The sequence below is a fragment of the Haliotis rufescens genome, unplaced genomic scaffold (genome assembly GCF_023055435.1).
Source record: "Haliotis rufescens isolate VD_foot unplaced genomic scaffold, xgHalRufe1.0.p SCAF_39, whole genome shotgun sequence".
NCBI classification, from domain to species: Eukaryota; Metazoa; Mollusca; class Gastropoda; order Lepetellida; family Haliotidae; genus Haliotis; species Haliotis rufescens.
Window position 1 is genome coordinate 1,249,695 of NW_025964101.1, and position 14,316 is coordinate 1,264,010.

The following is a 14,316-nucleotide window of genomic DNA, read 5'->3' on the forward strand; positions in this document are numbered from 1 at the left end:
GCATACAGTGGTATCTTGGGTAAATATTGTTATTCCAGGGCATACACTTACCCGTGTCGGGAAGCTCACCGCGTACTCGGTAAATATTGACAAAGTATGGACTACTAAAGTCTGACCACAATGATCGCGTTCACCCTCCGTGCATAAACAATATTTCCTTTCATGAAAGGCCACCACTGGTTTTTATGGCTACTTCGGCGATGGTGTAGTGGCTTACGGCGGATGTATGTGTGATTATATGACTGTCTCTATCACCAATAGTAAAACAGCAATATCTCCATCAATGTTAACACAAATCTAATAACATTAATCAAACTTCACAACAACTTTACAATAAACTTTACATCATAATTCAAAACAAACTTTACAAAAGACTTTAATGAAAGTTAAAACAAACTTTACAATACACTTAACAACAGACTTTATAATAAACTTCACAACAAACTTTACAATAAACTTTACAATTTACAATAAACTTTACATCATAATTCAAAACAAACTTTACAAAAGACTTTAATGAAAGTTTAAAACAACCTTTACAATACACTTAACAGACTTTACAATAAACTTCACAACAAACTTTACAATAAACTTCACAACAAACTTTACAATAAACTTTAAAACAAACTTAACTGACTTTACAACAAATTCACAACAAACTTACAAAAGACTTTACAATAGACTTTACAATATACTTCACAATATGCTTTACAACAACCAAACAAAGTGAGTGAGTGAGTGAGTCAGTCCACAATATGCCAGTTGCAACTCGAGGCGGTTGATCATGGGATGGACATAACCCGGTCAGTTGGTTCTGCATACCTTGTGTATAAACTGGTCGTTAACCGACACAATGAATCTGTATAAAAGAGAAGGCTAAATGGGATGTTACTTGGCTGGTTGTGTGTCACGGCGTCCCGACGGCGTGGAACATGGACAACAGCATCATTGATCAACCTCTAGTTTTCCTGAACCCTGCATATTCTTTGAAGCGTGCGTACAATCTCTATACAGCCGCGCACGACCCGAAATCCGCTTACGAGTGAATATGCGACTTCGCTCGGAGAATCTGTACTCCCTGGCTTGGTTGCTTGATTGTTGTTTAACGCCGAACAATATTCCAGCTATACGACAGCGACATGTAAATAATCAAGTCTGGAACAGACAACCCAATGATTGATATAGTGAGCAGATCCAGGCCGTCGGGGTAATATGACACGCAACCCGTGAAGATCCGGAGTAGAATAGGTCTCAGCAACCCATGCTTGCCGTAAAAGGCGACTATGCTTGTTGTAAGAGGCTCGCTGACTTGGTTGATACATGTCATCATATCTCAATTGCGTGGATCGATGCTCATGATGTCAATCACTGGATTGTCTGGTCCAGACTCGATTATTTACAGACCGACGTCATATAACAGGAATGGTGCTGAGTGCGGCGTTAAACAACAAACAAACAAAACGATGACAGGCAATCAACCAAGTCACCGAGCCAGACCAACCGAAATATTTAGTCTCCTCTTCCGACCAACATCATGTTGGCGACCTCTACTGGCTCGGGATGCCAGCGGGGTCACTGTTTGGGGTAACGCTGCTTTGAATAGGAAGGGCGTGGGAAGAACGCCAATAGTGACAAGTCGTAGCCATTTAGCACGACAGGTTAATTATAATAATATGAAAGATTCGGGTGTTTTTTTCACTTCTTTTGAGTATACAGTAAACTACGTTTATAAGGAACACGCTTGTAACGAACTGACAGATTTAAGAACTTTTTTTAGTCCCGTCCATTTGCTGTAATTATGTTATATACGTTTACAACGAACTACGGTTATAACGAACTACAGTTAGTGGTCTCTTACAGTTCGTTATAACTGTAGCGTACTGTGTATTATTGTAGCAGTGTGGTTTTATATAGTATTAAGTTGGGGTATTAAAACATTATTGTATTACGTTAAGCTAAATATTAGGTTAATAATCTATACCTAATCATTTGAAAGATACTCCCTTACATGCTTGCACAACTTGAATCAAAGGTTACCTAGTCTCTGCAGCAGTGTTTGAATATTGCTAGGCTGTCATCAGGGGCCAAAGACTTTAGAAGTTACTAAACTCTTTAGGCACTCATTCAAAATATTGCAGCTTTCTGTGACAAATAAATACACACGTAAATTTACTGCAGGCCATGAGGCCGCCATGGTTACACCTTTGAAACTACGTGCCCAACACGAAATCTACTTGCCACGGTCCTACGGGCAGGCGATTGTTTCGAACACTGCTCTGCAGTCGGATTGGGTCATTCAGCTACTTCTTTTATGAAGGTCGCAGTTCCTGGTCTGTGGCGCCACCTGGTGACCTTGGGTTTCCTTGTTTCTGAATGATCTCTGCATGTTATGAATATCAATAATCTGGTTTGTTTGTTTGTTTGTTTGTTTATTTGTTGTTTAACGCCGCACTCAGCACTATTCCAGTTATATCACGTCGGTCTACATAATCGAGTCTGGACCACACAATCCAGTGACTGACATCATGAGCATCGATCCATGCAATTGGTATACATGCATCAACAAAGTCAGCGAGCCTGACCACCCGATCCCGTTAGTCACCTTTTACTGCAAGCATGGGCTGCACATGCTGAAGACCTATTCTTCTGTCGGCATTTCTCGCCTCACATCAACTGAGAGCACCACCTCTGAACTTTATCATATAGGGTAAAGGTACGTTAATTTACCCGAGGGAATTATGATATTTTGTATTTATCACTTATCAGCTTTGTTTGTTGTTAAACACCCTTTCAGCAATATTCCGGGTAGCCTAGTGGTTAAAGCGTTCGCTCGCCACGCCAAAGACCCGGGTTCGATTCCCGACATAGGTACAATGCCTGAAGCACATTTCTGGTGTCCCCAGCGGTGATATTGCTTGAATATTGCTAAAAGCGGCGTAAAACCATACTCACTATTTGTTATGGCTTATGCTACTTTCCTGGTTTACTATAACATATTATGCTAGTTACCGAGGGCAGGGATAATAGCTCACAAAATAGATCACTGGATTGTCCGTTCAAAATTATATTATTTGCAGACCGCCGTTATATTGGTGGAATATTGCTGAGTGCGGTGTAAAACAACAAAGACAATATGCTTGTGTGACGTTATTTCTATTATAGAATAGCAGGTGATGTTTATAAATATATTATTTGTTCAGGGCTACCCGACTGTTTAGATGTATGTGCGAAATCTTCACAGTATTGTATATATAGTGACGATTTCGTTCAATGCATCTACATACTTGAGTACCCATCTGTGTCGTTAATTTTATTATTGTCAAGTAACAAAAAACACGATCAGCTGACGAACGACGCCGAGTGCACGACATACTGACGATTTCGTACACCGTCCCTCTATAGGTCTCCGATGATATCATCGCGTACATATGTCTGGGTGGTGAGGAGATTTGTCGTTCTGGTGATGTAACATAAATACACTAAAATGGTATTGTAACCAGTCACCTTCACCTTTTGGACTTAGGACGACCGCCCGAGAATCATAAGGCTACGCCGCTTTACATTTCTAATAAGTCGTATGGAGAATACTGTTTCACACGTGGTTCCGGTCTAAACAGGAAGTTATCTTCTACACCCAGTTTCAATGTTTTGATTTTTCCGTTCACTGAGAATGACAAGTGTGTAGAAGAATTGTCTTAATTTCCGAAGATTTCCAGCTACGACCGACCCAAATGCAGAAGAAAATGTTCACCAAATTTACCACTCTTATACAGCATGCCGTGGACTCGGTACGCGTTCGTCAGCTGTTCTTGTTTTTTTAAGTCAAATATGAACAATGACATAGGCACAGCTGATACCCATTTACCAATCTAGCAGGGGCGCAGATTGGGCTACTTAACTTGAATTACAAGTATTAGCCTGTATCAGGCTGGCTATGCAATGAGTAATCCACGATTTTAAAGCCCGTTGTAAATGTGGCACTGAAAGACTGTAAAATGAACTCAAGTCATTAATATGATATTTTGACAGATGAAGTACGCGGGTAATTTGGCTGTGTTTCTGTTGTTATCTGGATCAGTAGACGAGATCTTTATTGTTGAATAGATTACTTTCGCACATAAATCGTACGTATGCTGCTAATGATTGTAAAGCCAAACACTTGTCACTGAAACCTGTGTACAACGACAAGTATTATTTTGGTTGTCCCTGTATTGAAATACTACTTTCAAGCTACCGTCAAGGGAGATAGGCAGGCTTTCCAGTTTGATCAGCAGCAAATTATTTGATATTCCACCGGTCCGTTTTGACTGATAGGCGTCCAGTTTGATGAGACAAAAGGAGCCATTATGACCAAATTGTCTGATCCGTTATGACATACAGCTACAAACAGGACTTCAGATGCCTGTCAGTAAGAATACGGCTCTGCATTGTTTAGTGTTTGAATTTTCCACTGGTTCCATCCAACTGATCTACGTTAGATATACAGCACATGCACTTTAGATGCCTTTCTGTCAGATGTACGAACAGGAAGGAATCATTCTCCAAATATTGTTGTAGTGGGTCAGTGTTTTATAATGTACAGACGTTTACTTTATTTTTATTCTTATTTTACCTTTAAACCATAAAATATAAAACACCATGTTACATCCAATAATTGTAAAATAGATATATACAAAGAAACCAAGTTAAGACATTAAAATACCCTCAAAATGCTACATGAGTACTGTTCTGTATACAAAGACCTTCCCCACTCCAGACCAGTGTACAAGAATCTACCCCTGTCATTTGGTGCCAATAGTTTGTCAGAATCCAAACTTATCCAGAACTGGTTTAGCATTGTTAGAATAAATCCTGCATTTCTAAACTCACTTTGAGTCAAATAAGCATGATAAGAAACAAGCATGACACCATGCATGTTGCTCTATGCTTCTCTCATGTTGCTTATCATCTATATTTATGAAAGAGACAAACATGTTAAAATTCTACTACTTACCATGCTTACGTAAGTCATTTGAGAAAAATCAGAAACTGTTTAAAATGTTTGTGCCTGAATTCAATAATGACACACTAGTAAACTTTGTAAATGATATGAAATTTTTGAGCAGATTGTCTCTCAAGTGTTTAGTCATCTAAACAAGGTGAGCTTCCGTATCTTTGGATTTGGGATCAAACAGAATCTGCTCAGACATCCTAAACAATCTTATATGAGTGAGTGAGCATGGTTTTACACTACTTTAGCAATATTCCGGCAATATCACGGCTCGGGCTTATATGACTAAGCTGCACCAGTGTCCCATGTATCTAGTGTCATACATTGATGTGATGTGAAAGGATCAGAGAAGAAGGATGAGATTGGCTAGAGTCATGTGATGATGTTGATGTTGTTGTTTGCAGTTTGCTCCGAACTTGTCCCTGCAGGAGGAGTTCATCCATCACTGGAAGGCCGTCACCAGCTACTTCGTCGATAACAAAGGTCAGTACAGTCCGCATTCTTGTCCTAAATATCTGTCGGCTTGTTACATCGTGTTGAGTAATGTTTCTGGAGAACCAGCATTTATTCAAGCTTTGTCCCCTGTCTTTCTCGTACATGTTGTAAGATATTTCCAACATTTTAAACACAATTAATATACTTGCTGCCAAAAGAAACGTGAACCATAGAAACATATAGAGAAGTATGTTCGATAAGAAGAGATGTTTCCAATGTGTACGACCTAAACACGGAACTAACAATCTGTCAAGTGTTACCACAGATTGTCTTTGTTCTTATCACAATATGCTGCACATAATTTTCAAACTTTACACGCTAATCCTGCATCTCTAGTCATGGATCTACGACGTCACATGTGATGCGTTCATGAGAATCGGTCCACACATTTTAACAGTATGTTAGTTTGTTCATCGAACCAATTTAATATCTCTTGTATATGAGTAATTCTTCATATATTAACCAACATGTATGGTATTCGCATTTCTTTTGGCATTGAGTATATTAGAATTATTCTTATATCTATGTGTATTGTTAATTATTTGTTTTTGTCTCTTGATTCTATTTACTGCCACCCTTGATTGCATTCTATTCTAGTTCATGTTTTCGCGCCATAATCAACTTTTCTCTTACTTGAGATGGTATTGGACATTTAAAGAATATCACAATATTTCGGGATGCACAAGACCTAATTGCGAAACGTATCATGATATATTGTATAATTCTAAATTTTGAATTCAAAAGCAACTTGGTACGTTAAGGTATGAACTGAAGTTCACAAATGGAACAAAACAAGATGCTGGTACAACATGGCATTTACTCAGTCAATAAATACACAGCCATTTTGGTTCTCCGGGGCAATGAAGGCATTTGCCAAGTGTATAACATTTAACACATGATAAAGATCGTTATTTGTAATCACCCAATATATTGAGCTTCAAAAAATGATATAATGATATGTATCATGGAAAGAATGAACCTCGAATTAGCGATATACCTGTAATACCGCACACCCTTATCTCTCACATTATCTAAGATCATGACAGAATGACCTCAGATAAGATGTCGGTGACAGTGTTGAGAGCATGTGGAATGTTGGCCTACCTTTAGAATACAGTACCACAAACATTTCAAACACGTGACAATACCCTGTCAGAAAATCCACCAGCCGACTTATTAAATTACACGTCATTCATGCGTACTCGCGAGTTCGACGTCTGACATCTGAAGCCTGGATCTGTTTTCAGTTCGCGCCATATTGGATCATTCCTCACCACCCGGTATCTTGTAGATTACGGAATGGGACGAGTGTGCCAAATTGCATCGGGATCATTTGTAAGTGTCGATAGACTAAAGTCATGAGACACCATGCCTACCCCTAACCTTCGTAAGGGTCTGTCACCTATTCGACCCTTTTCGTTCAGTTCCGTAACGTCGTAGGCATGACTAGGTAAATTTGCACTTTGTTTCACAGTGTGGACGTAGCTCAGTCGGTTAGCTGTCGGGCTAACAATCCGAAGGTTGTGAGTTTGCGTCCGACGGATTCTCACAAAAACTGGTTGCTTGTCTTTGAGACATGTGACCTACGGCAGAGACCGTCCTCACGAGAAGTTGTGGTACTGTATTCTAAAGGTGCTCCGGAATGTGTGTAGGTGAGCGCGGGCATGTGGAGCAGACCCAGATACCAGGGCACCTGGACCAGATGATGCGGATCCTGTACGAGGAGGAGGGGCTGTCCCTGGAGAGCGGCACCACAGGCCCGTGTCTGGAGTACGTCCTGCAGCACAAGCTGATGGAGACACTCTACACGCTCGGCAGGACGGATGTAAGTACAGACGAAGGGATTTATCAAGAGCAATGTCTGAAATAACTGCCTTTGATAACTTTTCTGTCGGGCTGCATGAAATTTTATTCCACCTGCCCGACTGTCTGGCTGATAATTTTAAGACTACTTATGTATGCAGTTTTATTCTAACTCCTTGTACATTCTCAAGTAATTGTTTGCATTGTTTCTTCAACTTTGAAGATGGACGGAGAACTGTTATGGGTCACCTGCCCCACTGTCTTGTAGGGTTATAAATCTATTGTAATTTTTTTTTAAAACGATGATGCACAGAGGCGATATTCAGTAAAAATTCCCAAATAGGAATGATAAATATCCAAATTAAATTTAGTTATGACACATTGTGACTTTGTAGAGATGACTTGACACATTGTGTTTCACTGACAAAAGGACCATTGAAGAGGAGTGAGTGAGTTGTGTTTAACGCCGCTTTAAACAGTATTCCAGTCAAATCACGGTGTGTCAGCTTAATGTGGGAGGAAAGCCCCAAGTGATGCAGGTCTTAGACGTTTACCACGGTTAAACCCACGAGCAGGGGTATAGTTCTGACAAACCTAGAAACATAATTGGGGCGAACTGGGATTTGAACCCACAATCATAGGTTTCTGGCGTGCCCAAGGGATGCAACTCTGCACAGTGAATTGTGGCACCTTTGACGACTGGGCCACCCATGCCCCCCTCCATTAAAGAGGAAGAGGCCTTATTTATATCTTGTACATTATTGCACTGAATGCAATGTTAGAATACCTATTAACATGATGAATGTAAGAAGAATTTATTTATCTAATATGGATTGATGTACATGTTGGATAAACATGATGACATTGCTATGGGTCTATTTCCAAATTCATACACAAAGATCAACCCAGAAATTTGAAATAAATTGTGAAATCAGTAAATGACTCACAAAAGTTGACTGGATAATCAATAAGTTATAGTTAATCACACAGTTTTAGGTTCAGCATCAAAAGGGCAGTACTATGGGTAAAAAAGTGACAGCAGCACCAAGCATGATAAGTAACAAGTGGTAGAATTAACGTTTGTGCACTCACAGGTGTGGAAGAAATTGTTAGTCGATTGCCTTGAAAGAGGCCTATCTCTGCTCTGTAATCCAGAATAGGTTTGGAAACTGGCAGGAATTTGGTGTTTTCAAATAGGTATCCAAACGGACTTGGCAAGTAGATAAGAATAACTTAGATCCAGAAAGGCCTCCAATCGCCCTCTTGTCACTTTTATATAGGTACAGTCTGCCTTTTTGAAACGACTGCCTCCATGGTCCAGTGGTCATGTCAAGAAATACCACATTGGACAAAATGTATCTCTAGGAAAACCATGGTTACATCTGTTTGACGTTACATCCCTAAAGTATGCGCTGTATGACCATGAAGTCGGGGGCCAGCTGATGAGGGTCGGCTTGTTCTGTGGTATACATGGTATAAGTGTAGTATATTATTATAGTCATATTGAAGCTGCTTGCCAAATGTCAAATTGTAGTTCGTAAAAACATTGTGATATCTCAGAAGATACACGAATACAAACATGGCTATGTGCAGCACGTGATGGTGTTTTATCACCTAGGCAACTTGTGAGTATTGTTCATTATGTCAGTATGTTGCTAGGTAAGGGCTGTTGGACCTTAGCAGGGCTCCATTTACGGAACTTGATTTAACTTGCACCAGGTGTATGTTCAGAAAAATCTGAGTTGCACCAGACCAAACCAGGTTTCACCCTGGTCCCATAAATTTATTAAAGTCGAAACATACATGCATAAACGAGTCGAAATAAATAATATCGACGACTGTAACGACTGTATCACGATTTTACGTAAATTAATGACATATTGGTGTAAAAAGTGAAAGGAACCTGTGTGCATAATCTTGAAGTACCCACACTTTGATGACAAGCCCAACAAAGCATGACAAATTACACACACGGGATAGTGGTGTGGTATGGAACATAGAGATTAAAGGTACTGAGTGAGTTCAAAAAACATTGGCGGGTTGAAAAGTAAGGGTAAGTCAGACTCAAATTTTAATACTACATGCACTTGGTGCATGTAGACATAAATATTAGGTTGCACTTTTCAATAATAGGTTGCACTGGTGTGTGTTTATCAGCTAAATTAAGCCCTGCTTCATCCTTTGTGCTGCTGTATGTGTACACACTCGTCTGTGATCTGAATCATTATCCCCCACTGTGAAGTGGAAGGGGATATGCTGTCCATCCGCCACGTTTCCTTTCCAGAGCAGAATTAAAAAAATATGAGAGATATCTCAACCAAACTTGACACATTGACAGGTCTATTGGTGATCTGGTGACTTGATAGTGTGGGATTTTAATTTTTTTTATTGTTTTGAGTTTCCATGGCAACAACTTTGACTGCCAATGGTGGTAGGCAGGGGATATGAGTATGTCATGCTTGTCGGCAATATCCCACGCTATTACCATCTTGTTGACTCTTCCAGCACCCGCCTGGGATGAAGCAGATCATCCTCAGCTTCTTCACCAAGATGTTGTCACGCATCAAGCACCCGCTCCTGCCGCACATCAACGTACACAGAGCTGTGCAGGTAGACAGGCATTGACTTGGGGATATGTTTCTTCCACATATGTTATATTTGGGATCACACTTTCTTAGTAAAGCATAGGTTCAAGTACATTTTTGGGTTGACACTCCCAAAGTGAGGCACCTAATTGCCAGCACACAGTCAGTGATCTAACCCTCCTGGCTAGCGAGGCTTACACAAAATGAAAGTCCGACCACTGGTAGTCTAGATCACATACTTTGTGTACCCCTCTGACAAGTGTAAATTGGCACGGTTCCCATGGCCGAAAGCTTTGCATACACAATGCCATATAGAAAGTGGCCAAATGTAACAAATGTTATATTTGGGATAACACTTTCTTAGTAAAGTACAGATTCAAATGGGACTTTGTGCCTATTGGATATCTGCTTTCAAAAACAATTTGGTTTCATTTCTTTGCCACCTTGATTGTGAAATTTGGTTTAGACAAGAAAACCCACACGGAACACAATTATTCCTTGGTTGGTACTCCCTTGTGGGTGGTGATGCCATGACACTTAGAAAAAACAGGGTGTATAAATCATCAACAGTATAATGATATTCTTTATTATTTACATTTAGAACTGGCTGTTTGGTTCCTTTTACATATACAGAAATCAGATATGCTGCTTCGAATGCGTGGCTCCCTCATACCAAGAACTTAGAAGCTGATTGGCTGATTTGAAAGTTCACTATCAGAGTACCAGAATACCAAATACCAGAGTCGCAGGCAGGTTTCAAATCTGGGTATTCCACCATCGATCACATTTTTACTTTACACTCTATTATAGAAAAGTGTTTGATTAGAAAGAGGAAAAACTATAAGTTGCATTTAAAGACTTGAAGAAAGCCTTCGACTATGTAAAAAGAAATAAACTATGGTACTGTTTGTATTGTAATGAATGGCCTAGGTGGAAAAATGTCATCAGCCCTAAAAGTCTTCTGTTAATTCCTCATATACCGATTTCTTTGACTGTCCAAATGGTGTATGCTAAGGTTGCATACTTAGCCCTTTGCTATTTTCTCTATTTATAGGAGAACTATCAAAAGTTATACATGAACATGGTAAACATGGCATACAATTATTTCCAGAAATTTTTGAAATTTTGTTACTGTTATTTGCAGATGATGTCATCCTTGTCTCAGAATCTATTGGGTTTTTTCAGATACATGGGGATTAACTGTTAACATACAAAAATCAAACGTAGTTGTTTTCAGAAGGGGAGGCATCCTATCTTCCAAGGAGAAATGGACATTCAGAGACACCCCCCTGCCCATAGTTTAAGTACTTAGGTGTAATATTTTCTTCAACTTTCAAGATGACAAAGTGCTGATCTAGCAAATCATGGAAAACAGACTTTGATGGAAATAAATATGATTTTAAATAAAACAGGAATGATTGACCCAAAAGTATATTTAAAAAATATTTGATACACGGGTATTACCAATACTTTTATATGGGTCAGAAGTATGGGGTTACCAGCGGTATGATCAATGAGAACGAGTTCATCTTTTGGCATGTAAATGTTTTTTTAAAAGTGGGAAATCAAACTCCAAATGCCATTGTCTATGGTGAATGTTGTGGCTATCCCCTTTATGACAATGCACAGGTCGGTATTATAAAGTATTGGTTAAAATTAACCAGAATGCACGAAAAGCATTTAACATGTTGATGTATTTAGACAACATTGGTCATAATACTTGGGTAGCATCTGTTTGTAACATTTTATTTTCGCATGGTATGGTTAAACCGGTCTGATGTGGACAATATAGCTTTCATTGGGGTAGTTAAAACATGTCTTGTAGATGAATTTCATCAGAACTGGATGTCAACACTCAAAAGTAGAACCCGATATGTTTTTCAACCTGAAAGATATTTGAGTATTTACAATAGTAAAAATGTACATGTTTTTATCAAATTAAGATGTAATGTTTTACCTTTACGACAGAACGAGGGTAGATGGCAATCTGTTGAATCATGCTTACGTATGCGTCCTGTTTGCAATATGTCTGTTGAAGATTAATATCATTTCTTATTGATCTGTACACATTATATTGAACTACATAAGTTTATTTGCCAGAATTTGTTGGACATTTCCAACTATATAGAAATTCACAAGTTTGTTGTGTACAACTCAGGATGATTTACTAAAACGTAATATTATATTTATTATGCATAGAAAAAAGACATGACATCGTAAAATCCATGAAATGTGTTACACATTGTACTATTGGCATTGCATTCCTTGTACCGTTTTTTCTTGAGTATAGTGTGCACGCGTGTATAATGCGCACCCCCCTCTAGCAGGTTCAATATTTTGGAAAAAAAGAAATTTGAATATTATGCACAGAAAAAAATTACACCGTACCCCTTCAGCGAAGTCCGGCAAACGAACTGGTGATGAGAAACTTCGTCAGTACAAATTCGAAATTTGAGATAAAAAATCACCAATCATGTTGATTTACCGTTTAAATTGTATTTTTTGTTCAGCTAGGCATTGTTTTATATCCAGGGATTAAGATTACCTTGTGTATTTTCTCGTAAACTAAGCCGGACACAGCAATCAGCTGTACACACGTTTTCTTGGAATCTACCGGTGATTCGGTCAAGACACACCAAATGATATAACTTTACAGTATTTTAATGCAAGGATTGGCAAAAGTTGTATCTGAAACTATTTTTTTATCAGGAATAATATATTCCAATATCTTGTTAATTTAGATGCAGCTTTTACTAAACATATTTAAGATAATAATAACCCTAAGCGAAGCAGCTGATCGCTATTGCCGGGTATTATTTTTTACATGGAACCAGTCTGACCTCAAGGCTCCCGTGCACGTGATCGCGAGAATTACATGTTGATATAGAATCGTCCAACAAAAACAAATATGACCATAAATATGGGCCAAATGCCTACACACATATAAACTAGTTGCGACTCCTTGTTTTGGAGTAAGAGGTCAGTTAGTGACGACTCCTGTGGCTTCTGGTTCCAGCGCCTGGTGAAGACTTGCGGGGAAGTGAGAGCTGCCCCCACTGAGAAGGAGGAGATTGAGTTTCTGTGTACTGTTTGTGCCAAGATCAAGACTGATCCATACCTAGTCAACTTCTTTATTGAGGTAAGTTGTCATGGAAACAAAAGCAATTAACTTCATCAGTCAATTTCTATGTTCAATTTCTTGGATCGATGCTCACGATGTCAATCACTGGATTGTCTGGTCCACACTCGATTATTTACAGACCGCCGTCATATAACTGGAATATTGCTGAGTGTGGCGTTAAAAACAAACACACAACAAACTAAAAACAAATCTGTGTACCATTAATTGTCAGAATGGTTATTTTCAATGACGTGGGCCATGTTTTGTGTATACAGTTGTTAACTCATGTTTGAATGCTTGTTTTATTTGAGCTGTAAATTCAGGCTCCAGGAAAGTCTCAAGACAAGGGTCGTCCTTCTCTACCACTGATGGTGTCGTCTCAGCCGACGGCCACAAACAACCTGGAGTTCTGTCTTGTGGATGCTCTCATCTCTCTCATGTCTAGTCCAGTGAGTAGATCGTCATTGTGAAATTGCCTTAGAATTATTTTCTATTTAACATGTTTAGTCTTTTTGCTGTTTGTGATTATTTTGTATATTTTGTAATCAGATAAAACCCGGATGAACATTACTTGACCTTGACTTGACCTTGTTGACCAGTAGTCCTGTTGTCCTGTTGCCCTGACCACTGCCAAGTGATATTCAGTTATATACATATTGTGGGTTCAAATCCTGGTTAGCTCTGAATATGTTTCTAAGTTTGCCAGTAACATACACAAACTTGTGGGCTAGACCCATGAAGATCCGGGTTAGAACAGGTCTTCAGCAACCAATGCTTGCTGTAAAAGGCGACTAACAGGATCAGGTGGTCAGGCTCACTGACTTATTTGATGCATATCATCGTATCCCAATTGCGTGGATTGATGCTCATGATGTCAATCACCGGATTGTCTGGTCCAGACTCAATTATTTACAGACTGATGTCATATAGCTTGAATATTGCTGAGTGCGGCGTTAAACAACAAACAAACTTGTTGGTTACATCAAAGTAATCGCCAACATCTAAGACCTGCATTACTTTGAACTTTCCTCCCACATCAAGCGACATGCCATAACTGTGATCTGTACTGTTCAAGACAGTGTTAACCCTAACTCATTCACTGCTGTCTCCAGGATGCGCGCATCTCGGTGAAGGCATGTGAAGGTCTGATGCTGTGTGTGAGTCTCCCCGAGGAGTCGGCCGCCAAGTGTATTGTCGCAGACACCAAGTTCTGTGGACACCTCACGGAGAGGCTCTGTCAGCTGTACGAAGACCTACCCACCGTCATCAGTCCAGCAGACATCGACTCTGTGGATGCCAAGTGGGGGTAGGTCAGATTTATG

General features: G+C 39.4%; 1 protein-coding gene across 4 annotated transcripts in view; it reads left to right on the top strand.

Moving 5' to 3' along the window:
* The first annotated feature begins 3,613 nt into the window (after positions 1 to 3,613).
* LOC124147186 (FHF complex subunit HOOK interacting protein 2A-like) overlaps positions 3,614 to 14,316 on the top strand; it is a 121,732-nt gene continuing 111,029 nt past the window's right edge. For all 4 annotated transcript variants that reach the window (XR_007218029.1, XR_007218030.1, XM_048381429.1 and 1 more), the window contains exons 1-7: positions 3,614 to 3,788; positions 5,395 to 5,473; positions 7,138 to 7,310; positions 9,794 to 9,898; positions 12,890 to 13,012; positions 13,318 to 13,443; positions 14,107 to 14,300. Coding sequence is in view for 2 of the 4 variants with exons in the window: in XM_048381429.1 (XP_048237386.1) it covers positions 3,732 to 3,788; positions 5,395 to 5,473; positions 7,138 to 7,310; positions 9,794 to 9,898; positions 12,890 to 13,012; positions 13,318 to 13,443; positions 14,107 to 14,300 (857 nt within the window). In the remaining 2 variants the exon portion in view is untranslated. The remainder of the gene's footprint in view (positions 3,789 to 5,394; positions 5,474 to 7,137; positions 7,311 to 9,793; positions 9,899 to 12,889; positions 13,013 to 13,317; positions 13,444 to 14,106; positions 14,301 to 14,316) is intronic.